The sequence below is a fragment of the Phaenicophaeus curvirostris genome, chromosome 22 (genome assembly GCF_032191515.1).
Source record: "Phaenicophaeus curvirostris isolate KB17595 chromosome 22, BPBGC_Pcur_1.0, whole genome shotgun sequence".
NCBI classification, from domain to species: domain Eukaryota; kingdom Metazoa; phylum Chordata; class Aves; order Cuculiformes; family Cuculidae; genus Phaenicophaeus; species Phaenicophaeus curvirostris.
The window spans coordinates 3,378,199-3,403,579 of record NC_091413.1 but is presented as its reverse complement, the minus strand read 5'-3'; the positions used below and the strand labels follow the sequence as shown (position 1 = coordinate 3,403,579).

Here is a 25,381-nt window from a genome sequence, read left to right as displayed (position 1 = left end):
GGTCGGGCCCTTCCGGGGCGGGGCTGCTCGGCTGGTCCCGCCCCCTCCCCGCTCGGTCCCGCCCCCCCCCGGCACCAGCGGGGCTGAGAGCGCGGGGCTGGGACCACCCCGCATCCCCCCCGGACCCGGTGAGCGAGCGGCGGTGCGGCCCGAGACCCCTTTTCCCCGGGAGTTCAGCGGGGAGGGCTGGGGGGGGGGGCATGGGAATCGCTCGCGTCCCCGCACAGCCCCGGTGCGGGGTTATTCCGGGTGAGGGAGGAAGCTGCGGATGCGGGGTCGTCACCGGTCCGAGCCCTGTCCCGAGGAGGAGGAGCCCTGCTCCTGTATCCCTTCCGCGGGGCTGGCCGGGCGAGCATCACGGAGCCCCCCGCAGCATCCCGGACCCCCCCTGAGCTCCCGCAGCATCCTGGATCCACCCCCCCACCCCGAGCCTCCGCAGCATCCTCGGAGCCCCCCAGAGCATCCTCGGGGCCCCACACAGCATCCTCGGAGCCCCCCGAGCTCCCACAGCATCCCGGACCCCCCCTGAGCTCCCGCAGCATCCTCGGAGCCCCCCACAGCATCCCGGACCCCCCCGAGCTCCAGCAGCATCCTCGGAGCCCCCCCAGGACCCCCGCAGCGTCCTCGGAGCCCCCCGCAGCATCCTCGGGGCCCCACACAGCATCCCGGACCCCTCCCCAGAGCCCCTGCAGCATCCTCGGAGCCCCCCCCAGCATCCTCAGGGCCCCACGCAGCATCCCGGACCCCCTCTGAGCATCCCCGGAGCCCCACGACACCCCCGCAGCATCCTCGGAGCCCCCCGCAGCATCCCGGACCCCCCCTGAGCTCCAGCAGCATCCTCGGAGCCCCCTGCGGCATCCCGGATCCCCCCCCCGAGCCCCCGCAGCATCCTTGGAGCCCCCCACAGCATCCCGGACCCCTCCCTAAGCTCCCACAGCATCCTCGGAGCCCCCCCAGGGCCCCCGCAGCGTCCTCGGAGCCCCCCCCAGCATCCTCAGGGCCCCACGCAGCATCCCGGACCCCCTCTGAGCATCCCCGGAGCCCCACGGCACCCCCGCAGCATCCTCGGAGTCCCCCAGGGCCCCCGCAGCGTTCTCGGAGCCCCCCAGAGCATCCTCGGGGCCCCACACAGCATCCCGGACCCCTCCCCAGAGCCCCTCGCAGCATCCCCGGAGCCCCACGGCACCCCCGCATCATCCCTGGAGCCCCCCGCAGCATCCCGGACCCCCCCCCCCGAGCCCCCGCAGCATCCCCCGAGCCCCCCACAGCATCCTCAGGGCCCCACGCAGCATCCCGGAGCCCCTCTGAGCATCCCCGGAGCCCCACGGCACCCCCGCATCATCCCCCGAGCCCCCCGCAGCATCCCGGACCCTCCCCAGAGACTCCACCGCATCCCCCGAGCTCCCCCCACCCCCGGAGCCCCTCTGAGCATCCCTGGAGCCCCACGACACCCCTGCATCATCCTCGGAGCCCCCCACAGCATCCCGGAGCCCCTCGCAGCATCCCCTGAGCCCTCCCCCGCAGCATCCCAGAGCCCCACGGCACCCCTGCATCATCCCCGGAGCCCCGCAGCATCCCCGGAGCTGTGAATACCCTCCCCTCCCTCTCTCCCCGCAGGGTACCGGGTACCCGCATCCCCTGCCCCAGACCCGGTAAGCGAGCGGCGTTGGGGTGCGAGCCCCCCTTACCCTGGGGTTTAACAGCGAAGGGGGTGGGGGGCACGGTTGGCAGCCCCGTTGCGGGATTATTCCAGCTGCAGAGCCCTTACTGGTCCCAGTGCCATCCCGAGGATGGCAGCACCCTGCAGCATCCCAGTGCCATCCCGAGGATGGCAGCACCCTGCAGCATCCCAGTGCTGTGAGTACAGCCCCATCCATCCCCTCTCCCCCAGCAGTACTGGGTACCCGCATCCCACGCGCCTGGCAGCAGGAGGGGGTTCTGGGGCACCAGAGAGGCAGGAGAGCCTCCCAGAGAAGCTCTCCATCGCTCCCCATGCTCCCAGTGCTGGAGAGCAAGTTTTCCTATCAGGATCAGAAGCAACCGGAGCTGTTTCTGAGCTCAGCTGAGCCCCACAGCTGAGGCTTGGTAGCGGTTCCGTGCCAAGCGTGGCCTCCTTCCCCATCCACTCATCCCGTTGGTGAAGGGAAAAAGCTGCGGCGTGAAGCCTGGCGAGCTGCTGGGGCTCGGGAAGAGCTGCAGAGAGGCTCTGACAGTTGCATTTTGCTCATCCTGGGTGGAAGCACTTGGGATATTTGGTATCGATGGCTGGGAGGAGCTGAAGGGCACAGGGAGAAATGTTATCTGAGGTTTTCTGGTAACTTGGACAGGAGGGAAGGGTTTTTTCTGGCCTCTGAAGTGACCATTGGGGCAGAGGGTTCTGCTCCAGCTGCAGCATCCTTGTTCGTGGAGGTGGTCCCAGGGAGCAGGCAGCTGGTTCAGTTCTGCGGGCTGAGCAAACACCTCTGTCTCTGAGGAGTGCCGACCCTGGCACCTCAGATTCTCCACGAGAAAGAAGAACTGCAGCAGTTGGGTGGCTGCCCCTGCTCTCCGTGCATCAGTTCACGGCCAACGACCGAGCAGGCTTTGGTGCCAGGTTGGAAAACTGCAGAAACAGTGGCCTTGCTTTGATGCCTGCTCTCCTTTGACTTCAGTGGCCAGCGTTTTGGGGCGCTCTCTGCTCCTGGAGACCACAAGGAGGGGAGGTTCTTTCTGGAGTGATTCAGCAACATGTGGATATATGGATGCTTTTGGTCCTGCTGGTCTCCAGGAGCATCAGGCTGATGTAGGTGACTCGGTGCCCCTAGGACAGGGCATCGCTGAGATGAGTCTCAAGAGATCTACTGCCCCTTTTCTGTGCTTGGTCTGAAGGCATGAGCTGTGTTTAAGGATGGGAGGAGGGATGGGGCCTCCACAACGTATTTGGGATGTCTGTGCACTAGCATTTTGCCCCAGGAGGTGCTGGTTTGTTACAAGTTCACTGTTACATGGCTTGCTAAAATTCAATGTACAACAGCCTATTCACTACAGCCAAGCAACCTCTGTGGCATCTCTCCCCTCTGCACCCCAAGTTTCTCTCCTGGCCCTTGAGCATCTGCTGGAAATACTTTATTCAGCGTGGCAGTGAGTAAGACTTGTAGATCTTGGGAGTAAAGACCTAAATTTCCTTCCTGAGAACTGATTGATTCATGAATCCTAGCAAATAGCATTTAATTCGGAGCAGACCGGGAGCTGACACATGTAATAGTCACCTGCTGTCTTGGCTTGGTCATCTGGGGTCCAAATGGAGCTGCTGCTTAGCATTTTGGGTAGCTAGGATGCTTTCTATCAGCTCAGGTCAGCTTGGTGGGGATGGCAATGGAGCCTCTTTGTTCTGCCAGGCCGTCTGGTGACCATCTGCCCTTGCTCTCATCGGCGTCACTCTGGGGCTCTAGATGGAGCGGCATGCGAAAATCCAAGCAGGCTGGAGATCTGCTGGGGAGGCTGTTGTTGGTCCTGGTCTTGCTTTGCTGCATTTCAGCAGCTCAAAAATCAAACAGCCCTGCTGAGGTCTCAGTGCTGGCTTCTGTATTTCCTTAGATGCTGGAGCCTTGCCTCCAAACCCTTAGGCAAGCTGGACTTGGTAGCAAGAGAGGTTTCACCCTTTCTGCCTGGGCTGCTAGAACTGGCTGCAAACTACGCTGCCTTCCCTAAAGGATGTGGCTCCTCGGAGAAAGGAATTCAAGCTCCTCTGGCTGAAATTCCCAGGCTCTGCGACCTGAGGCCAGTGTGTCGCAAGTTCCTCATAGCTCAGTTTTCATGTATGTGGCCTGTGCCACTGCCTGCAAGAAGATGTGAAGGGATTCTCTTGTTTTCTGGCTCGAAAACAGGCTCTCCCTGCTCCACAGTGTGAAGAGGAAATGCAGATCTGCTTACGCGGTCCAGTACGTCTACGCTGCCAACCTGCACCACGACGGAGGCTGGTAGGAGGCTTTGGAAGCTGTTCATAAATGTGGCGTGGGATAAAGAGATGAGGCTGAGGTGCAGCTGGTGACCTCCGTGCTCCAAGAGTCGCTCATGAGCAGGGCATCAACAGAAGGGTGGTTCCCTGGCTTATTCAGTAAAAGAACTGCTTGCCCCTTTGCAGCCAGCAGACCTGGGTGCTTTTTCCTGCTTTCCCGGTTTACTACTGGAGCCAGCGGGCCGTGTCACAGAGGCAGCTTTCCCTGGAGAAGCCAAGCATTAGCTCAAGCTGAGTCCCACCAGATCCCTCACTGACGTCAGGGCATTGCTGAGCAGTGACGACCCGTTCGGAACTGGCCCGCTGCCACCTGCTTGAGACACCATCACCTTGCAGAGCAGACAGGTAAAGGGCACCGTCCCTCTCTGAAGAGCTGCTGGCCAAGGATGGTGGAGGCTTTGAGCTCCTGCGTGAGTCTGGGAGCCAGGAGTATTGAGATCCTGCGATAAGGCTGCCTCCAATGACCGGAGCGCGCTTATCTTGTCTGCTTACCTGCCTGAAAAATGAGTTGGGGACAGAGATGTCTGCCACGGGGGAGGCTGGGGGGAGGCTGGGAACACCACAGTGATGGATAGCGTAGCTGAAGCTGTTAACTATCACTCTGCTGCCTGGAGAGGGGACTTGTTTAATGCCTTTGTGCCTGTGGCACTGCTTGTGCTGTAGATGCGACAGAAGCTCCTCTCCTGTGCCTGCTGGGGGACACTGGGAGGAGGGGGAATTAGGACATGACCCACATTTCCAGTCATCAGCAGAGGCAAAGGGCTTAGAATTTGATGTGCTTTGTGCTGGGCTGTAGGGATGCTGTTTGATCCCAGTGAGAGCTGGAGACCTGCACGTTTTTACTGAGCACCTCAAGGCAGGAATTAGAAAGAAACAAGAAATGGAAGCAAATCTGGGAATTTGGCAGTCCCAAACCTATTTGGGTCCTGACCTTTACCACAAATTACTCAGAGTGACCCAAACATTAGCAGAGATGCCTCTAAATCCTCAACCACGGAGTCCTGCTTGGAGCTGCTATGATCCCCCTGTGCTCAAAATGCTAAAGGCAAAAGCTGAGTTTGAAGATGTCTGCAGGGAGAGTTGCTGCCTGTGTGAATTGTGCTTGAGAGAGGGAGCAGACCGTGTACCCAGGTAGACTGTGAGCAGGCTGGATACCTCTGCAGGCACTGGGGCTCTGCCTTGTGCTCCCTCCTCTCTCAGCTAAAGCACTTCTGAGGATGAGCTGGGGTACCCGAGAGCAACTTCGAGCTGAGTTTCCAAACAAAACTCCCCAGGAGTAACGGGGAGAGAAGCTTTAATTAGAAAAGACCTCCGGCCTTCTGTGTGCACCAGAGCCTATTGATTGCAACCCAGTGAGCTGCTGAAAGACACCGACTAGGTCAATGTGCTGAATGCCCTTCTTGCCCGAAGCCAGCGCTGTCTCAGTGCTGTGGAGCTGGCAACTGTGTGCAGTTTTTCCTCGTCCTCCCCACCCCCTTGCCGAGGCTCCACATCCTCCCTGGCAGCTTGTCACTTCTCTGCAGATGTCTAGACAGGAGGATTCAGTGCGTGTCAGTTATGCCTAATTCATTAAAAAAATAAAAAAAAGACCCAAAACCCTACGGAGAGCTGGGGATTCTCAGTCCTGCAGACTCAGCGCTGTCTGCGGTGCCCTGTGCTGCCTTGAGGCTCGCTCAGAGCAGATTAATTCCACGATCAGCAGCAGCAGCAGCAGCAGCACACGCCTCACCCTCCCATCTGTAGCAGGGGGGCTTGGGGAATAGAAGGCAGATGGGGCAGCGCTTGGCAGCAGGAGCAGAATAGAAGAGGTGGAGAGAAGTCTTGGGGCTGAGGTGCGTGTTCCTAACCTCTCCTTGCAGCTCATGCAAGTTCTCAGCATGCTCCCGTCCCCCAGTGTGTCCCGGGGGGGGCTGGCAGAGGGGTGCAAGGTGCCAGAGTCCTCTCTCTGGCTGTCTCAAACTGCCAGCTTCCTTATTCTACTGTTTCTCCTGCCGTGCCTGAAGGAGGTGCCAGGAACGACAGCTTCCCCTTGCTGCGTTAAGCGACATTTCCATCACTGTTTGCAGTCCTGACCTCTGCGTGAGCACAGCTCGAACTCAGCAGCAGTGATGGCAGGAGCTGCAGTTCAGGGCAGCTCATTCACTTGCTGATCCTGAACTCTCAGGTCTCTCTACTTCCTCACAACTGCTGATGTTAAAAAGACTGGATGTGAGCTGCTGCATTCTGTTTGCATTCCCTGGATACAGATCAAGTGTTCCAGGGGCTCAGATGGGACTGAGCCCCAGTGTTGCGTTGGGGAGATAAGAGTTTTCTGATCAGGGATGCTAACGGGACAGACCCTGGTGGGGGCAATTGGAGGTTGTACCTTCTCTGCATCTGAGCCCTGAGCAAATACAACTGGATGGTTTCCAACCCTCTTTGATTGTGATTATGGTGGGGGAGGGAGGAGAAGAGGTAGGGATGCAGTATATTTTTGTAATGAGCAGTGCCAGGCCCTCTGAAAGAAGCAGGAATTTGGGATACCCAAGCTGGAGGCGTTAAAGGCAGGTAGTGTATATCTGCTGTAGCTTATGAAAACAGCCCTGATATCTTCGACGTGCCTACTGCGAGAGGATTAGTGATGCAAAAATAGTACTAGTCCTCGGGTAGCTTAAAGCTTCTCAAGAGCCATGGACAGGGCTCAACCAAAGGGATAGCTCAGCCAGATTAATGGGGCTTTCACACAGCAATAAGGAAGGTGACAATTTGCTCAGCTGCAGCTCTGGGTGCTGGTACGAGCTGTGTATTAGTGGTCTTGCTTTGCAACAGCACAACAGCAGCTATTGTTACTGCCTAGCTCAGCTCTTTGTGTCCCTCGAACGTTGAAGGGAAGAAGAAATAGAGCACAGGAGTGCATCTTCTTCCCAGCCCTATTCCCGGGAGGAAAGAAGCTACTTAAGCTTGTGTGCACACCAAGACAGCTGGGCAGGGGCTGGTGTGTGCCCCCTTAGGCTGCCCCAGTCCAATATTGCCCCGTATATTGAGCTTTTCACTTCTTTGGGGGATGCTGAATTGCAGGAGGCTGCTTACTCGGAATTGGTCTGTGACCCCTCTCGGAGGGGTTAGAAATAAGGGTTCTGGTGTAGGGGAGATGGAGATGCCTCTGTACGCAGCAATTCCTGCTCTTGACTCCAGTGTCAAGTTCCTTCTTCCCCAGGGGTCCGAGGCGCTGGAACAGGTTGCCCAGGGAAGTGTTGGTTGTCCCATCCCTGGAGGGGTTCAAGGCCAGGTTGGATGGGGCTTGGAGCCCCTGATCCAGTGGGAGGTGTCCCTGCCCATGGCAGAGGGTGGGACTGGATGGGCTTTGAGATCCTTTCCAACCCAAACTATTCTATGATTCCATGACCATAGGGTAGAACACATGTGGAAATGATAGATTTAGGCATTGTTAGGGGGTGTCATGACTTTGAGTAGGGGATGTCACCTTGTCCCCAGCAAGGATTCATCCCCAGCATCTGACCAGCTGTACAGGATGTCTCTTTGCAGTCTCCTCACTAGCCTGGTGGACGCAAAATCTCCATCCAGGCTGTCAACAAAAAGCTATTCTCCGTGGTCTTCCTGGGGAAAGGGCAGGCTCTGAACTTTTCCCTGGAGGATGCTCTGTTCCCTGTTTATGGCTCAGCACGCTTCTTTTCACTCTCAGCAAAATATGTTTTTTTGTGCAGAGAGAACAGACCTCCCTTTGGGTAGGGATCATTTGCATTAATTAACAGAGCTGTTATGCATGGCCACGCTCTGTCGCAGAGGAGCCAAACAAACGCCTTCTTTTTTTTTTTGTCATAACCAAAGAGTTATTGCAAGTCAGCCACCGCATCCATTATAGCTGATGTGTAACACGTGCACTCGTGCTGCTGCATGCTCCACAAAAGTGGGCTTGTATTTACTGTCCCCCCTGGAAGCCTGCACACTGCCTTACTGTCTCTTGTGGTCCAGGCACTGCTCCCCATTAATTATATCTTAGCAGCGCTCGCAGACCTTCATTTCCTCGGAATGAAGTTTTACAGGGAAATAAGGAATATTTAGTGCTGCCAGTGAGGCTGAGAGTTCAGGCACAGGGAGCAGCACACGAATCATAGAATCCCTAGGTTGGAAAAGGGATCATCAAGTCCAATCATACCTCTCCACTACTAAATCATATCTCTAAGCATTTCATCTAGCCATCTTTTAAACACCTCCATAGATAGTGACTCTACCACCTCCCTGGGCAGCTGTTCCAGTGCTTGATAACCCTTTCAGTGAAGTTTTTCCTAATGTTCAATCTGAACCTTTTCTGGAGCAGCTTGAGGCCGTTCCTTCTCATCCTATCACGTGGGCAAAGAAGCAGCAAGGTGTTCTCTCTTTTGCCCTGCTGATTATATTCTGACCTGTTAAAGCAAAAGAGCTCTGATGGGAACAGGTTTGTGCAGACTGAAGAGGAAAATGGGTATTGGGACTAAAGGGGCTGCCAGACCCATGCCAGGGCTCGCTGTGCTCCAGGTTGGTGACTTTCCCAAGGTGGATGGGTGAGCTGCTCTCCAGGGAAGGGATTGCTGAGGCTCTAGTGTGGGAGTAGCAAAAAACCATCAAGCAGAGTTGGTTCAGGCTGCAGCTGTGGGTCAAGTAACTGTGGACCGTGGTGTGGGAATGCTCTTGGGAGGACAGTGGCTGAGGTGGCATCTCCCTCTGGTCCTGCTCGGTCACCTCAGAGGTGGAATGGTGCAGTGGTGGTGTATCTCAGCGATGTGGGCGAGGGAGGCACTGGTGGTATTTCAGCTGAGCTCTTCAGAGCTGCGAGGTGCGTACCAGCCCTCGCTGGTGACAGCAGAAACGTGTGGGTGGAGAGGGAAGTGAGCAATAGCTGGTCTCTTGGCCATGGGAATCATTGCAAGGAAAGATAATGTCACCCTTGTCACTCTCTGCATTTGTACTTGCCCAGAGTCGTGCAGTGACTCAGTGGCAGGGCTGGGAAGGGAGCCCGGTGCTTCCGACCCTCGTTGGAAATGCGTTTGATTACAGTGATGCCAACGCATCAGCTACAGCAACCTTCAGTCTGTTGTGCCCTCTGATTCTGTCCTGATGGCTACAGCAGAGGTATGAGCTACTTCTGCCTTGCCAGGGCAACAAACCTTTCCTTACCAGTCTCTGACAGCACAATAAGAAGCAGTCCCATCTTCTCTCTGCTTCTCTGTCCCATTCTGCGTTGCCCTTCCAAGTCATCCTGCTGCTGTGGAGCCAGGAGCTCCCATCCTTTGCTTAGAAGGGGTGATGCAAGCACTCACAATTAGATTTAGGTACTGAGGGGGAGAAGCATGCTCAGCAGTGTATTAAAAACATAAACCAGCTTGAACAGGTCAGGAAAGCTCTCAAGTTTGCAGCTAGGGATGGGAATAAAGGTGAGGAAGCACCGTCTGCTCTCTGCCACTAAACCAAGTCTGGGAAAGGAGCTCTTGAACCGAAGTAGAGATGCTAATAATTCTAAACAGCCTTTGCGTGGGCACCTCTCATCCAGCAGCGTCCACACATGTGAATTAACATGCTGAGAAGCTCAGCTGAGGGGTGTGGGAGGAGAAGGCCAGTTAAATTGTGGGCTTTTCTTTCCTGTCAAGGGCACGACAGCATCCTGCTCTCATGGCTGGAAAGCATCAACAGGCATTGACTTTGTTGTGTGAGTCTTCCCCGCTGACGGCGAGATGAGGAATCTCGTATCACGCAGAATGATGCAAATAGAAGAGGGCATCGCAGGCTTCTCTCCTGCTCAGAAAAGATGTTTATTCATCTTTCTTCCTCCCCCAGACTCCAGTCCACGATACGTTTGCTATTTAAAAACAACGAGATGCCTGCCTTTGTGGCTGAGCAGGCACAGCGTGGTGGGTTTCTATTTTTAGGCTCGGCACGGCTGGTGATGTGTAGGTGTCGTGAGCAGCACAGAGGCTGAGGGGATTCTCTCGCCGCAGGGATGCGGGGGCAGGCGCACGAGTGCAGCAGACGGGCTTTTTTTTCCCTTCAGGCTGCCTTTTTCTCCTGCTTCCTCCCCCTTCTTCCTCCTGCTGCTCAGTTATTCTCTCTTCACTCCTCCAACTCTTCCTTCGGGTGCTGCTGGCAGGGAGACAGTCGAACGCCTTCCGAAACACCATGAGCAGCGTGGAAAGAGAAAACATCTTTGCACAAATAAATGCCCTTATTCCTCAATGAGGCAAGTTTTGTTTTCTACAAGCCTATCAAGTCTACGCTTCTGCTCACTGCCTGGGCTGTCCCAGATGGTGTGGAAGGACCATCCTGCTCCACGCTCAGTGGTGTGTACGTGTGCATGCAGACTGAGTTCTGCATTGAGTCCCAGCTGCCCCATCAGCATCTCCACCCTTTGCTCTCTGTTACTGCTGTCAGCCTCATCAAACCAAAACTTCCTGAAGTTCAAAGTTGGAAGGACAACCAGTCTCTTGGCTGGACTGCACTCAAGGAGACCTCGGAGCTCTGCTTTTCTGGTTTAGCGCAGGAGTCTGTTTGGTGCAGCCTTGAGGCTGTGGTGAGGTTGGACATCCCTCGGTAGAGGATGCTCAAGAGAAGTGGAGATCAGGATCCTGGGAATGCCCAGCCTCTGTGTGAGAAGAAACCTGAAATATAAAATGGCAGGAAGAGTTGAATCCGAGGTCTGCAGGTTTCTGTACTGGGAGTACAGAGCTCTGTGCTGCAATTGCTTTTGCCCTCAGCTTTATCCTCCCGAACTGTGTGGGCATGGGGAAGGCAGCAGCTCTCTGAGCTTAACTTGGGAACTTATGCATTACAAATCTCCTAGCATCTTCTGGAAGCTGGTAGGGAACAGCCACCACTCAAAGAACGGTGGTCCATAACATCACTCTTGCCTTGGTTGGACTCGACGATCCGGTGGGTCTCTTCCAACCTGGTGATTCTATGACTCTATGATATGGGATTCCCTGTGTATTTTTTATTTAGGCTAATCAGGGTTGTCGTGTTCGCTGTCTCTGGGGGTCTGTTGAAGCTGTGTTTGATCAATGCAGGACTGGCATGCCCTGGTGAGACTTCTCAGATCAATGCTTCTGCTGATCTTGTGTGGAAATGCACCTTGTTAGGTTGATTCGGAGACGATGCGGCTTCAAGGAAAACCAGTGTGAGTGCATATGCTGTAGAGCAATACCCTTCTGAAGGCAGGTACAGAGGCTATCGATCCAGAGATGAACACAGCTGGGAAGCAGTGAGTGTCACACAACTGAGAAGAGCCTCAGCATCGCTTTGTTTTACTTGTGTTCTTCAAGAGACTCTGGTTTATGAGCAGGATGGTGTTTCCCTGGCAGGGGCTGGTTAGACAGGGGGTCTTCGAGCATACCTGGGGGCTGTGGGGATTGTTTGGGGTCAGAGTGGCTAATGCTTTGGTTTTCCCCCAGGTCAGTGCCGGTGAGAAGGGAAAGCCCATCGTCTACCACCTGCAGCCATGGAAGGGGGCGTGCAGCTCCTCAACCGCGACGGCCACAGCATCTCCCACAACTCCAAGCGGCACTATCACGACGCCTTCGTGTGCATGAACCGCATGCGTCAGCGCGGGCTGCTCTGCGACATCGTGCTCCATGTGGGCACCAAGGAGATCAAGGCCCACAAGGTGGTGCTGGCGTCGTGCAGCCCGTACTTCCACGCCATGTTCACAAGCAAGTAGTGTCCTCTCTTCCCATTGCCGGAGTCTCCCTGCTCCTCAAACTCCCTCTTCCTTGCAACCCCCTGCCCTTTCTGTCCTGCTCCTTATTCTCATTGCCTTACCCTATGGAAATATGATGCCTGTATATCATCTCTGTGAGCAAGTGCAGTAATAGTCCTCATTTGTCTCCCTTCCATGAAGCCTTGTGCCCGTAACACCATACACAGGTGTCTTTATGCCCATCCTGCAGACATAGACCCCATTCCCTGGACAATCCTGCTTCTCCTCCTTACTAAGAGGTGGGCAGGAGACCTTCCTTGGCTGTTTTCCTGGCCTGTGGTGCTGGGTTTGGCTTGTTCCATGCATGATCAGTTCTTCCTACGGGGAAACAAATCTTGCTATGGGATTTTTTTCATGTCTAGTATCTGTTTTGCCCCAGATGAGATGAGTGAGAGCCGCCAGACCCACGTGACGCTGCACGACATCGACCCGCAGGCCCTGGAGCAACTGGTGCAATACGCTTACACAGCTGAGATTGTGGTGGGCGAGGGGAACGTGCAGGTAGGAGCTTCCCTCCCAAATCCCTCTTCTCCACAAAGCCGTTCTGTATGACGCTTGCCTTCTGGAGACTCTTATCTCCTTCTGCTCAGAGCTTTCAGCTAGTGGCACCTGACTCTAGCAGTGCTCAGGGAGTTCATCTGCTCCCCTGGACCTGGAGGGGGGTCTTCTCAAAGCACTAAGAAATGGGTCTAGCCCAGAGCAACTGCCATTCTCCTATTTCCTGGCCCTGTGGGGAGTTACGGGTGTCTGTCTCAGCTGTTTTTTAGCTTAGTCATGTTGGAAACAAAGAATGCTTTGTCCTCTATGTGCTTATGAACATGAAAGTGCTCAGTAAGCCCGTTCTGTTATTGACTTGCAGTGAGATGAGGGTGAAAATGGTCTCCTTCCCCTAGAAATGCTCTTTTCCCCTATTTCTTTTCTACTGCCAGACTCTTCTTCCTGCTGCCAGCCTGCTTCAGCTCAATGGTGTGCGGGATGCTTGCTGCAAGTTCCTACTCAGCCAGCTCGACCCATCCAACTGCCTGGGGATCCGGGGTTTTGCTGACACGCACTCCTGCAGCGACCTCCTCAAGTCTGCGCACAAGTACGTCCTCCAACACTTCGTGGAGGTGTCCAAGACAGAGGAGTTCATGTTGTTGCCTCTTAAACAGGTGAGATCCTGATGGCAATGGGAAGGTATGAGCGTGTTGAGGCTTTTCACCCTCTGTCCTGGAAGGCACAGCGCGCACGTCAAGGACCCAAGGAACCTGCACTGAGGGGACAGGGTTTGGCAGGGGAACGTGTCCAGATTCTGTGCTGTGTCCTCTCTGTTCAACGGAGAGAATACGTGGGATGAGCGCTGTCAAAAGGTGTAGTTAATCCCCTGTGAACTAGGGGTGGGAGGGTAGCACAGAGGATAGTTGCTGGTGCTTGCCACGTGAGCTCTGAGCACACTGCCCAAGGAATAAGTCCTGCCTACCCCGCTCGCCTAGCTGTGATGTTTAATTCAGAGCTCAGCTAATGTTTCCTGCTGTTCTTCCTGTGGTGCCAGAGTGGCCCCAGCTCGTCCCTGTCTGCAGGGGCTTGGGCTGTGCCCTGGCCGGCAGGCACTCCAGTCCTTGCTCTGCATCACCCATCCCGGTGTGGTCCCTCACCAGGATACAGACACCTCCCTTTGTCTCTTCTCGAGGCAGTGGGGCGCATGGTAGCGAGAGGAGGTTATGTATCTCCCCTTGCTCCAGCTCCGTAGTCCTTAGCAGATGAAATGAGTGCTGGGAACAGACGGGGCACCTGGCTCTGTCCCATGAAATATTGAAGGGACACGTGCAAGCAGAGTCGTCTGCCTGATCTGGCTGATGTTGATTGGAAGTGTCAGGCGTTGCAGCAGCTTCAGACACACAAGTGGGGGAAGGAGCCAAGGAGGATGACCGAGGGCAAGCTGGCTCCATGGCAGCACTGCAAGGGGAGGGGAGGCTCAGCTGCACCTGCCTAGTGTGGGGCTTGCTCTTTGGATCATTCTGTGTTCAGTGAGAGAGAGCAGCTGAGCGCCTCTCCACCACCAGCACCTACAGGAGGTGGGGGCTTTACCTGTGGCAGTGCTGGGCCAGGTACCAAGGGGTGTGAGTGTGTCCTTTCCTTCCAAACCAACATCGACCCACGTTTGCCCTTTCCACCTGACTCTGCAGGTGCTGGACCTCATTTCTAGTGACAGCCTCAACGTGCCATCGGAGGAGGAGGTGTACCGGGCTGTGCTCAGCTGGGTCAAACATGATGTGGACAGCAGGAGACAGCATGTCCCCAGGGTGAGTCTGCTGAGGAGGGTGGCCTGGTTCTCTCCACCAGCTCTGAGCGCCCCATATGAGTGAGTACGCGGCTGAAAGAACCTGCAGGGTGGCCAGAGGGCAGGGACAGCAGCTCCCTGCCGTACCACTTCCAGTCCCAGCATAGATGAGGGTGAGAACATTCAGTCTCACAGCGTGAAGTCCAAACTGCTGACAAATACAAGGGGGATGCCCTGTCTGATCCCTGGCAGCTTGGAGACACGGAGCTCTGGGGAGGATGTGGGCAGCAGCAGAGGTCAGCCCTGCCTGCAGTTTTCCGAAGCTTTCATGTACATCCTCAAACAGAAAACTCAGGCAAATTTGAGCAGGGACTTCTTTTAGTTCAAGCCTTTGTTTCTCTGCATCTGCATTTTGAAGCATGGATCTGTGAGCCTCCTGCCTGCTCAAGGCACAGCAGGAGAAGACACGGTTAAGCCCTTTTCTGCGGGGCTGCCAGTGCTTGGCACAGCGTGGGCACCCTCTCACACATGCAGCCTCCCACGGCAGCAGGGGCTGTTGGTGCCTCCAGGAGCTCCAGCTTCCTATCATCTTGGTACCCTCACGCTTCCAGGCAGGCAGCAGGTGGAAGCAGTGGGAGGAAGCATCCCTAGGTGTCCTCCCAAAGGCTGTGACTCAGATGGGGCAGCATGAGGAAGACTCTGAGGGTATCTACCCCAGGGCTTGACCCTAGAGAAACTCCGTCTCCCCTTCTGCTGGTTGTGTCCACTCAAACATCTCCTCCTGTGGACAATGTGGGTTTTGCTGGGCTGAGGGAGGGGGTGTCTTGGCTCTGCAGCCCCACAGGGAGGTTTGTTACTTGTCGGGTGAGGCTTGGAAGAGGATGTGGGTACCAGCAGAGGGCAGGGTGACAGTGGGACGTGTCATGGTCAGGCTGAAAGCTTCTGGCTCTGTGGAGGCATTGAGGCTGAGTTGCTGCATGCCCTTTGATGCCCTTCGCCACCGGCTGCCTGTCACGCCAAGCGAGTAGGATGATATCTCCAAGGCAGAGTCAAGCTTGCCAGGGTCCCCAGAGTTTGTTGGGTAGACGTGGGGCTGGCACTGGAACAAACCCTTCCCAACCCTGCTGATGGGATGCAACTCCTCTCCCTACAGCTTATGAAGTGCGTGCGGCTGCCCCTGCTGAGCCGGGATTTCCTCATGAGCAACGTGGACACGGAGCTGCTGGTTCGGCATCACTCGGAGTGCAAGGACCTGCTGATCGAAGCCCTCAAGTACCACCTCATGCCGGAGCAGCGCGGGGTCCTTAGCAACAGCCGGACGAGGCCGCGGCGCTGCGAGGGGGCCAGCACTGTGCTCTTTGCTGTGGGTAAGACCCTGCCACGGCGCTCACCTGCATCCAAACCCTTCCCGGGGCCTCAGATCGTTGATGGTTTTGTTTGGCATCTCCGTGCGCAGGTGGGGGGAGCCTGTTTGCCATCCACGGGGACTGCGAAGCCTACGACACGCGGACCGACCGGTGGCACATGGTGGCCTCCATGTCGACTCGCCGGGCCAGGGTGGGCGTTGCTGCCATTGGGAACAAGCTCTACGCTGTGGGCGGGTAAGGAGGGCACGGAGCCATGCAAGAGCCTGCTAGCCATCCCCTAAAACCACCTCTGCCCCACGTGTGTGAGCCCCTCTGAGCTCTGCTGTCTTTGCAGAGCCCCAACAGAGCTCAGCTAATCGCTCTGCACTCCCAGCAAGTGCTTTGGTGCGCTCTCCCTTGAGGAAGCTGGGAAGGGGTGGTGACAGGGACGGAAGGCTCTTGGTCACCTCCAGAGCTGTGGGACCAGCTCCCAGCCTCGCCTGTAATTCAGTCTTCCCAGCCCTTACGCCTTCTCCCTTTCTCCACCCTATAGCTACGATGGGACGTCTGATTTGGCCACAGTGGAGTCCTACGATCCTGTCACCAATTCCTGGCAACCTGAGGTGTCCATGGGCACCAGGAGGAGCTGCCTGGGTGTAGCAGCACTTCACGGGCTCCTCTATGCTGCTGGGGGGTACGACGGGGCCTCGTGCCTGAACAGGTAGGGGATTGCCTTGCTGCTGGCTCCTCCACTGCACCTGCATGCACTGTCCTTGGCGCTGGCTACCTGGGGAGCCCACAGGGCCCACCCCTGACAGATGGAGTGGTCCCAGAGTAGATGCCTTGCTATCTGGCTCTGTCTTGCAGTGTCTTTGGCCAAGGCAAAGTTTCTTTGAGGGGAAAAAGCATTTTGTAGCCCTCTGCCACAGCAGAACGCAGCCTATCTCAGTTCTGCCCTTAATTGTCCCTGTCTATTCCCAAGCTTCCTTGGGAGCTGCCCCTGAGGGCCTGTGTCAAAGAGCTTTGACCTGGGCTTTGCTTATGTTCCTGTGTCCCTGCCTGCTGCAGCGCAGAGCGGTACGACCCTCTGACAGGCACCTGGACATCCATCGCTGCCATGAGCACCAGGAGACGCTACGTCCGGGTGGCAACGCTAGGTGGGTGATGGCATGAGGACCTGACTCATTCCTATGCAGGCTGTCTCCTGCGTTTCTTTTGGTTCCTTTTGATGTTCTTTTGTTCCAGTTCCTGACCCTTCTTCCTAGATTCCCTAGCTATGAGTCCGGGTAGCCCAGCTGTTCCTCTCACATGCTCCCTGCCTCTGCCCTCCTCTTTGGTCTCCCTTTTAATTTGGTTTCATCGTATTCTGGAGGCAACTCCTGAGAGGACCCATAACTTGCTCCTTTGTGCCCGTTCTGCTTTGTCTGTCTGTGAATGGTCACCTATCCCTAGAAAGGAAGAGACGACCTTATTACTCCTTCATTATGAAAGCAGGACAGTCCTTTTAATGATGATCCAAGCAGCAGTGCGGGGTCCAAACTGTCTCCAGCTGGAGTTTTACAATGCTGTGATGTCTCCTGGCTCCATTGAGTGAGTTCTGTCCTTAAGGAGGATGCAGTGTCATTGCTAGTGCAGCTCTGGGGTTAATGCAAGTACCACTTTCCACCCCAACTAGCAGGTGCTGGACCTCCCAGGGGATGCCAGGGTAGCAGTCTGCTCCCACCATCCCAGGAACTGGTCGTGGTGTCCCTGTGGTGCCCTCTCCCCTGCCCTGTTCTCTGGTTTCAGCTCTCAGTGCTGACTCGGAGGTTCCCTCCCTTCCCTCAGCAGCTCATACTCTGCCTGCCACAGCCTTTATTGGCGTTCCCCTGCCTCCGCTGCTAAAAATAACCCCTTGCTCTCACGGGGAAGCACTTGCAGCTCCCATAATGAGGAGGTCAAGAAGCGGCAGGCGAACGAGCTCTTTGGGAAGCTCGCAGCGTGGCAGAGAAATTGCCTGATGAATATTTCATGATGCTCCGTGCTGCAAGGGGATGGGGGAGCAGGAGGCACTGCGGCTCAGCCGATGCCTCTGTGGGGACCCCGTGCAGGAGTCGTGGGAGGCTGCGCAGGGACCGGGGCCGTGTTCTTTGGCTAACACCTCTCTGCCTGTGACTGTCTTTGCAGAAGGCAACCTCTATGCCGTTGGGGGATATGACAGCTCATCCCACTTAGCCACAGTGGAGAAGTACGAGCCCCAGGTAAAGACAAGAGGCAGCGTGCCTGATAAGCCTTGTCCTTCTTCGTTCAGGTGCCTGGAAGGGCCCTGCAGAAAGCCAGGGGCTGCACAGGTAGCTAGAGAACGTGGCAGACAGTGAGAGATCAGCCTCTTAGCAAACTGCTGCCGTAGCTAGAGATGCGACTGCTTCCTAGCAAAGTACTGCAGCAGCAGGAGAGCAGAAGGGGAGCCCTCACGAGCCTGCGCAGCACTGACCTGCCTGCCTCCTTGGACACCTAAGCGCATGACTATAAGATGCAGTGGGTATCAGCCCCTCCTGAGCTCATCTGCAAGAGCGAAATGAGCCAAAGAGATTGAGATCCAGAGCGAAATGAGCCAAAGCTCATCCATACAGGTTCCAAGATCTCTCTTTGAGATTTTCAGTCACTGGAACACTCTGTCCCCATTGCCTGTAGGAAGAACAGTTCTTGTTCGGACCCTGAACTGTTTCCAGCTTCCAGCTGAGGTCCTTGCTGCACCACATCCAGGGCACTTAGCTGAGGTTGTGGCAGGCTGCGGACACGTTGGCCTGGGATCCCACTGCTCTGTTAGAGGAGGCTAGATCACTGCAAAAAGATCAAAGAGAAGGTCCTGGAGGTTTTTCATGAGCTGTAAAGCCACCGCTGTGACTTGTACAGATTTGAAATCAAGGCAGCTGCACCCCTATGACTGGGCTGGGGTTCAGCTGTGATGTGACTGGTGGCCTGGCACCGCTCTGTCAGCTTAGAGCAGGACTAATATCCCAGGACTGGCTTGGCCGAGGTGGGTGGTGGGTGGGAAATGCCCCGTATATCTGGCTCACAAGCCACCACTGCTTTTCCCAGATCAACACCTGGACGCCCATCGCCAACATGCTGAGCCGCCGGAGCAGCGCGGGAGTGGCCGTGCTGGAGGGGATGCTCTACGTGGCTGGTGGCAACGATGGGACCAGCTGCCTTAACTCTGTTGAGCGCTACAACCCCAAAACCAACACATGGGAGAGCGTGGCTCCCATGAACATCCGTAGGTAAGGAACTCTGCCCCTCATCACACTCCTGAGCTGCTGCAGGCAGGAACAGGGATCCCGTCTCCCAGAGAGACTTGCTGCTTGGCTCTGCAAACCATAAAACACACACCGTGCCCCGGGGCCTGGCTAAGGCTGCAGTTGGCTGGCTCCCCGCTGCACCACGAGGGACTGGTGCCTGTGTGCCAGGAGGGCAGAGCAGGGATGTTCTGCAGCAGGCGTTTTCTGCAGAGGGATTTCTTCTCAGCGGTCTATGTGGCATGGAAAGAACCAGGCGGTACGGCTGGCTGAAGCCATGGAGGAGAGGTTGCTGGGCTGTGGAAGGATTTAAGGCTTGGAAGTCTAAGGATTTTAGGCTCCTAGGATCTGTTCTTTAGGCACTCCTGCGGTGGGAGGAGGATATCAGGGTGAGGGGGAAGGTACTGCACTCCTGCTGACTGAATTTTTCCTGCACACTTGTGAGGCTGAGCCCTCCCTTTTGCGGGTGGTAGAGCTCTGGCTGGTTCATCCCTGGCTGCCCAGGGAGCGGGTTGAGTCCCCTTCCCTGGAGGTGTTTAAGGGACGGGTGGACAAGGCGCTGAGGGACATGGTTTAGTGTTTGATAGGGATGGTTGGACTCAATGATCCGGTGGGTCTCTTCCAACCTGGTAGTTCTGTGATTCTATGATTCTATGATGTGAATTGCTGAGCTCCTCTACACCCCACATACGCCGTGTTTGATCCTCACACCCCTGTGGTCTCTGCCTGGTCGTTCCAGGAGCACCCATGACCTGGTGGCTATGGATGGGTGGCTGTACGCAGTGGGTGGCAACGATGGGAGCTCCAGCCTCAACTCCATTGAGAAGTACAACCCCCGTACCAACAAGTGGGTAGCAGCCTCGTGCATGTTCACACGTCGGAGCAGCGTCGGGGTGGCCGTGCTGGAACTCCTCAACTTCCCACCTCCCTCCTCGCCCACCCTGTCGGTGTCTTCGACGAGCCTTTGACAAAGAATCAGGACCTACCTTACCTCAAGGGAACAGGGGGGCCTGGCCGAACGCTAGGTCAGCGTGGCCCCCACCACGGGGCAGCCGCTCACTGTAGGAGGAGAGCGAAGGTACTGGCTGCTGCCTCCAACCCCAGCACTCCTGGGAATCCCCAGAGCCATCCCCACTCTTGGTGCCCACATCGGATCAGCACGACCACGGCAGTTAGAAACGTGCTTCCTGGACGAGCACCCTCCTTCTAGAGGGCGAGGAGAGGGGGTGCTCTCTGCTCCTCCGTTCAGTCTCATCTCACCGCGTGCCCAAAGGGTGTATATTTTTCCTTTGGGAAGGGGAAACTTTAAACCATTGCTGCTTCTTGGATTCACGTGATCCAGCCGGTGCCACAGCCAGCCTTGGAGGCTTCCAGGAGTCCTGTGGGGTGGCAGAGGTGGGCAGCGCTCCTCGCAAGGACACGGCTGAATGTGCAACGCTCCTCTGAATGTCACTGTAGCCAAACTCTTTACCAAGCCTATTGTGCACTGTTAAAGACTCTGAGGCCGCTGTAAGGCTCTCAATGGTGTCTAATTGATGCCTTAAAATACACACACGAAAAAAAAGAAGCCCAGCTAAGAAACAGGACCTGAAAGAGGTGAGATTTGGAGACAAAACTGGGCGCAGCAACCTGGACCCTCCGGTGTTTCCATGCTCAGCTGGCCCCACCTCATTCACTAAGATCCCAGCTGACCATTGCTCTGGGGAGTCCCCAGGCAGGCAGATGGGTTGAATGACCTTGTTTGCATCCACGACGTTGCTGTCCCAGGTTCAAGTAACTGTGCGACTGCTGACTGCACGTGGTCCTGGTTCACAGTTTGAGTGGGAACAGATCAGCCTGTTTGCTGTTCCCCTCTCTGCAAAGCAGATTCTGGGTTTGTGGAAAGGTATTGGTTCTTGAACAAGAACAGTCCAGCCTTCTAAACGAGGAGGATTGCCTGGCATTACTTTTTGGGGGTGTTTATTTTTGCCTTTTTTTAATTTGAATTGCTAATATTTTAATTTTTAATGACTTCATACCCCTTTATTTTTTACGCTACCCTGGTATTCCCCATTCCATCTGCTTTTAAGGCAGCAGAAGGGATGCAATTACTTTTCTCATTTGTTGATGAGATGATGACTATGTCCTGGAAGACGTTCTCTGTGGATGTGTGGGTGTGGGTGTGCATGTGTGAGATGAGGTGAAAACAGCGTGGAAGGGACCATTTGCAATTGGCGCCTCCTTGGCAATTAAGTAACCACTTTAATTAACTGAAGGTTGAATAAATTAGTACTGTAGGTCACAGACCTGTCCTAGACCCACCTGTGCCATTGAGCCTCTTGGGTGGTGTTTTCAATGCAGATGCGCGTGCATGAGGCTTGAACGGAGACATTATCAGGTGTTCTCCACACGGTAGAGGAACAACTCAGCCACTGGTACCTCAACAGTATTCAGATGTAGAATTGGAAATACGGTCTAACTGTTTGTTTTGAACCGATTCCTTTATCCTTTTCCCCTTGCTCCTTCTCATTTCTCTTTTGCAGAGTTCAGGTTTCACTTGGGATGGTTATTTGTTGAATTTTCAAGTGGCTACGGGCTTCGTCTTTGGGGTGAAAGGACAGTTTGAGATGAGACAAGGACTGTCCCAATGGGAGACAACTTTTATGGTGACCTGACTTCTCCCAGGCAGCTGCCTGCATGTTTTATGAGAACATATAGTGCCTGATATTGGACACTTGAAATGAGCAGCAGCTTCTGAAAATCCGGGCTGCTCCTCCCCACAGCTTTTCCCCAAGAGCCATCTGGGCTTCTCATGCTGAGGAGGCCTTTTTGACTTTTAGAACGGATTCTAGCTCTGCTTTTCATTCGCCTCTCTCGTCAAGCCTCTGCCCCAGCCTGTTTTATCTCAGCAGCTCGCCCGTTCCTCTCTGGACCCTGCGAATGTCCAGGTTCTGCTGGTGCAGGTTGCCTCTTGGTCAACGTGGGCTGCCCTGAGCAGGTCAAACAAATCTGTTTTGTTTAAAGTAATAATGGAATCGGTCAAGTCTGCTCTGTTATGTGCATGAGCGAGGTCTCCATCCTTTTCTTCCCATTCCTATAAGCAACATCAGGATTTTAGTCTTCTGCTGGGCTCATTGACCAGAATATTCAAGGTGTCCCTGGCTCTAGGGTTCTTTGTTAAGGAGGATCAGCCTAAAAGCCACGTGGCTTTGCCAGGAGTGAAAGGTGCTGGTGCTGAGCCTTGTTGGGATGTTCCAGCATCCCACTGAGGCATCTGTGTGAGGAATGGAGGGAGTGATGGATACTAAGGAGAGGCAGAGCAGGGCCCGAGAGGATCTGCTGAAGGGAAAACCAGGGCTGATTTCAGACGAGGAATGTGTCTCTACAGCAGTTGCTCAGCATCTGGTCCAGCTGTGACTGCTGTAGCAGAAGGGAAGCTGCTTCCTTGGGGAGGTGGCGTGGGGAGAAGCGAGCAGCGTGGCGAGCTGAGGAGAATTTTTGTGCCGTGTATCCTTGGCCCCAGTCGTTATATTTAGCAATTTACACTACAAAGGGTGTGCAATGCTGTCCTGCCTCTTGAGCATCAGGGAGGCAGGCAGCATGACTCCTGTCACCCACCTGATATCCTGAGCAATATCACCACTGTTCTGCAGAACCTGGGGGAGGAGGGAGCCTTTTGTGTCTCTGCTGAATTAGCTATGCAGGTGCTCACTGCTTCCCTGTCAAACAGAAAGAAGGAAAGGGCCAAATAGTCCCCCAGCAGCTTGCAGGGGTCCAGAGCGCCCTGACCCACACTGTGTGGACACGAGGTGTCAGCATCTGCTCTGAGAGATCCCAGAGTGGATTTGCCTCTGGTGCTGCGCATCCCCTGCTGAGCAGGAGCCCTCGGAGGGGATGTGCGTATGTGTCTGTCTGTCTGTGCGTAGTTACCCTATGTGAGGGGAGGAGAACTGTCCAACTGTGTGTGGCTTCTCTGCCAGTTTTAGTTATAAGTGATGTCTCACCCAAACTGTTATTTGTGTGATATTTTTTCCCATGTGAGCTTTTCCTAGCGGAGGAGCATCCCCGAGCGGGTGGCTCCAGGCTCTGTGTGTTGGTCTCTGCGTGCTAGGCAGGAGCCCTTGTCCCAGTGTGGGAGGAGAGCTTCTCTTGGCCATCCTGATAGGCAGATCCAGTCTACTCCATGTCAAACCGTCGTCACTTTGATTTCTCTGTAAGTTATCTGACTTATTTATGTGGAACTCCATTTCTCTGAATTTTTTGCACTACACGGGACTAGGGAGGGGATACAAGCAATAGAAGCCAACGTGTACAATAAAGACGTTTTGTTGAATACTGGATCCTGCCTCTCGCGTCCTTCCTTTTTACTTCTCTAGCCCTGCTCCTGTTTTGTCCTGTGCAGAGGTGGGAAGGATCCCTGAGCAGAGGGTACGCGTGGCAGTAGCCACCGACAAGATCTCAGCTGCCTGGATGCAGCCACCCCAGGCTTCCAGGTATTGCATGGAGCAGGAAAAGACACCTGTCCGGAGGCCACCACAGCCATTCTGGATGTTAGAAGAGCCAAAGCCAGCTTTGAAGGAACTGCTGTACCACAGGTGAGATAAAGAGAGCAGCTCTTAGCCCAAGTCCTGGCTGGGGAGCTCATTTTCCTTATTTTCCAGAGGAAGAGCAGGTCAAAGGTGCTCATGGTGTTTGAGACAGCTGGGAAAAGCCCAGCCCAAGGCATAGGGGCTTTAGAAGCAGACTGATTTACACCTCTCCCCACTATTAAATTCTAAGTTGGTCTCCTTAGGATTCCCAGTTTCCAGTGCTGTCGACAGGCTTCCCCTGCAGTGGAAATGAAAACCAGATGAGAAACATCCTCCTTTACCTCCAGCTGCCACACGGATCTTGCCCGGGGGCAGGTGCTGGCTGGACCCACTGAGCAGCAGGGAGATTCTGTAGCAGGTCAGAGCTGCCTTTGCTGGCTGCTGCCAGTCCCTGCTGCCTGTGGGGGAAATACGAAGCCTGTTTCGTGGTGGTGGGAGTGAAAAGAGCAATGAGAAGCTGCATGGCAACATGCCATGAGGCCTGAAAGGGAACTTTCCCATGCAAGCCCTGCAGTTAAGCCGTGATGCTGTACAGTCGGCATGCCAGACTTGGCTATAGCCCTGCCGTGTCCTCTTTCTCGCTGCTCTCTGGGCTCTCGCTTCTGTTTCAGGCTTCTATAAATAGCTACCGTGCTGGAAAAGTCTTTCCAAAGTCTGGAGCCTAACCTTCCCCACCCAGTCGAGGTCCTCCTGGAAGCAGAGCAGTGGGGACCCAGCAGGAGAAGGGAGGGAGATGCCATCAGTGGTGGTGTCACTGGTGTCCCAGCGAGCAAGGTGATGTGTCTATGCAAGACCAGCGATAACAGCAGGAGAGAGGCAGTTCTATCACTATTTTTAGCCTTAAGGTTTTATTTAGAAAGAGTTGGAGGAACAGCACATTTCTGGTCACGGTGCGGACAGTGGATCTTAAGAAGAATGATACTTTTTCCTGAATAAAACCCAGTTGTTGCAGTTTGCTGTAATTTTCGGTCTCTGACAGGAGGTGCTGGGACACGGCTTTGCTCTCGGAGAGTTATTTCACAGCTGTGCTGAGAAAACAGAGCTTACAGAAGCACCCTGCCATGAAAACCACGGAGTTTCTGATAGGGGCCCTCGGGAGGGGTGTCCGGTTGCTTTACTTGGCTGTGAAGGGTTAATGGATTACACAAGACAGAAGGGGGAGGGGGATAAAGAGGCTCATTTTTGAAGGTCAAAGATGTGGAGTCCTTTTAGAAATTCTGTGGTGTGTCAGCAACCCTCTCAGGGCAAGAGTTGCCTGTCCGTACAGTTCCCTCTTTGGCTTTCTGGAGGTTCTGGTACTGCACGGCGGCTTCAGTGCATCAAGGCAGGTGCAAATAGAGAGACACTAACAGATCTGTGAGACCACAGAGAAGAGAAGGCTCTGGGGAGACCTTAGAGCAGCTTCCAGTACTGAAAGGGGCTCCAGGAAAGCCAAGAAGGGGCTGTTGATCAGGGAGTGCAGGGATAGGATGAGGGGGAAGGGGTTTAAGCTGAAAAGTGGGAGACTGAGATGAGATCTTAGGGAAAAATGTTTTCCTGTGAGGGTGGGGGGGCCCTGGAGGGGTTCAAGGCCAGGTTGGATGGGGCTTGGAGCCCCTGATCCAGTGGGAGGTGTCCCTGCCCATGGCAGGGATGGGACTGGATGGGCTTTGAGATCCCTTCCAAACCATTCTAGGATTCTCTATGTCCATAAGACCTCACATAGCAAATCCCGGTTTTACTCAAACAGATTTTCTATGAAAACATCCTCTCCTGGTTAGAAAAATCCCTTGTTGAAGAAACTGTCCCAGTCCTCTGGGAGTTGTTTCAGTAAGAAATAACCTTTCCTGTTAAAAACGCATGCCTTGTTCCTAGGTTCAACTAGTCCAGCCTCACTTTTTCTACATCTCTTGTCACCTCTTCATCACGGGTCCTTTTCCCATCGCAGGCGCTTCCAGCCTCGCTGCATCCCTGCAGCCTCTCTGCTGTCAGAGCAAGATAGAGCTGCTGGACTGTCCCTGGGAACAGGGGGTAGACAAAACCTGCACTGGAGACGCAGCAGAACTGCTCTTCCCAGAGAACAGCCCCTGCTCATGGCTGCTATTGACCCTCCTGGCTGGCCAGCCTGGAACAGCTTTGTGGGTCTCACAGTCTACGTGGGGTATTGCTGGGAAGTTGCAGAGATGTGTCATATCACATGCTTTATAGTAATTTCTTCATCAGCACTATT

The 25,381-nt window shown here is 55.0% G+C and overlaps 1 protein-coding gene across 2 annotated transcripts; it reads left to right on the top strand.

Annotated features, from left to right (window-relative positions):
- Positions 1-4,190: 4,190 nt before the first annotated feature.
- Positions 4,191-22,031, top strand: KLHL17 (kelch like family member 17). Of its 2 annotated transcripts, XM_069874519.1 has the most exons (12): positions 4,191-4,342; positions 11,421-11,673; positions 12,100-12,221; positions 12,650-12,871; positions 13,886-14,002; positions 15,134-15,347; positions 15,437-15,581; positions 15,880-16,047; positions 16,395-16,483; positions 17,493-17,566; positions 18,408-18,589; positions 19,344-22,031. In XM_069874519.1, the coding sequence occupies exons 2-12, from the start codon at positions 11,463-11,465 to the stop codon at positions 19,570-19,572; spliced, it is 1,773 nt and encodes a 590-aa protein (XP_069730620.1). In that variant the 5' UTR covers positions 4,191-4,342; positions 11,421-11,462; the 3' UTR covers positions 19,573-22,031. The 2 variants fall into 2 exon arrangements, with proteins under 2 accessions (XP_069730620.1, XP_069730619.1); XM_069874518.1 differs by lacking the exon at positions 4,191-4,342 and having other exon boundaries at positions 11,321-11,673.
- Positions 22,032-25,381: the final 3,350 nt, after the last annotated feature.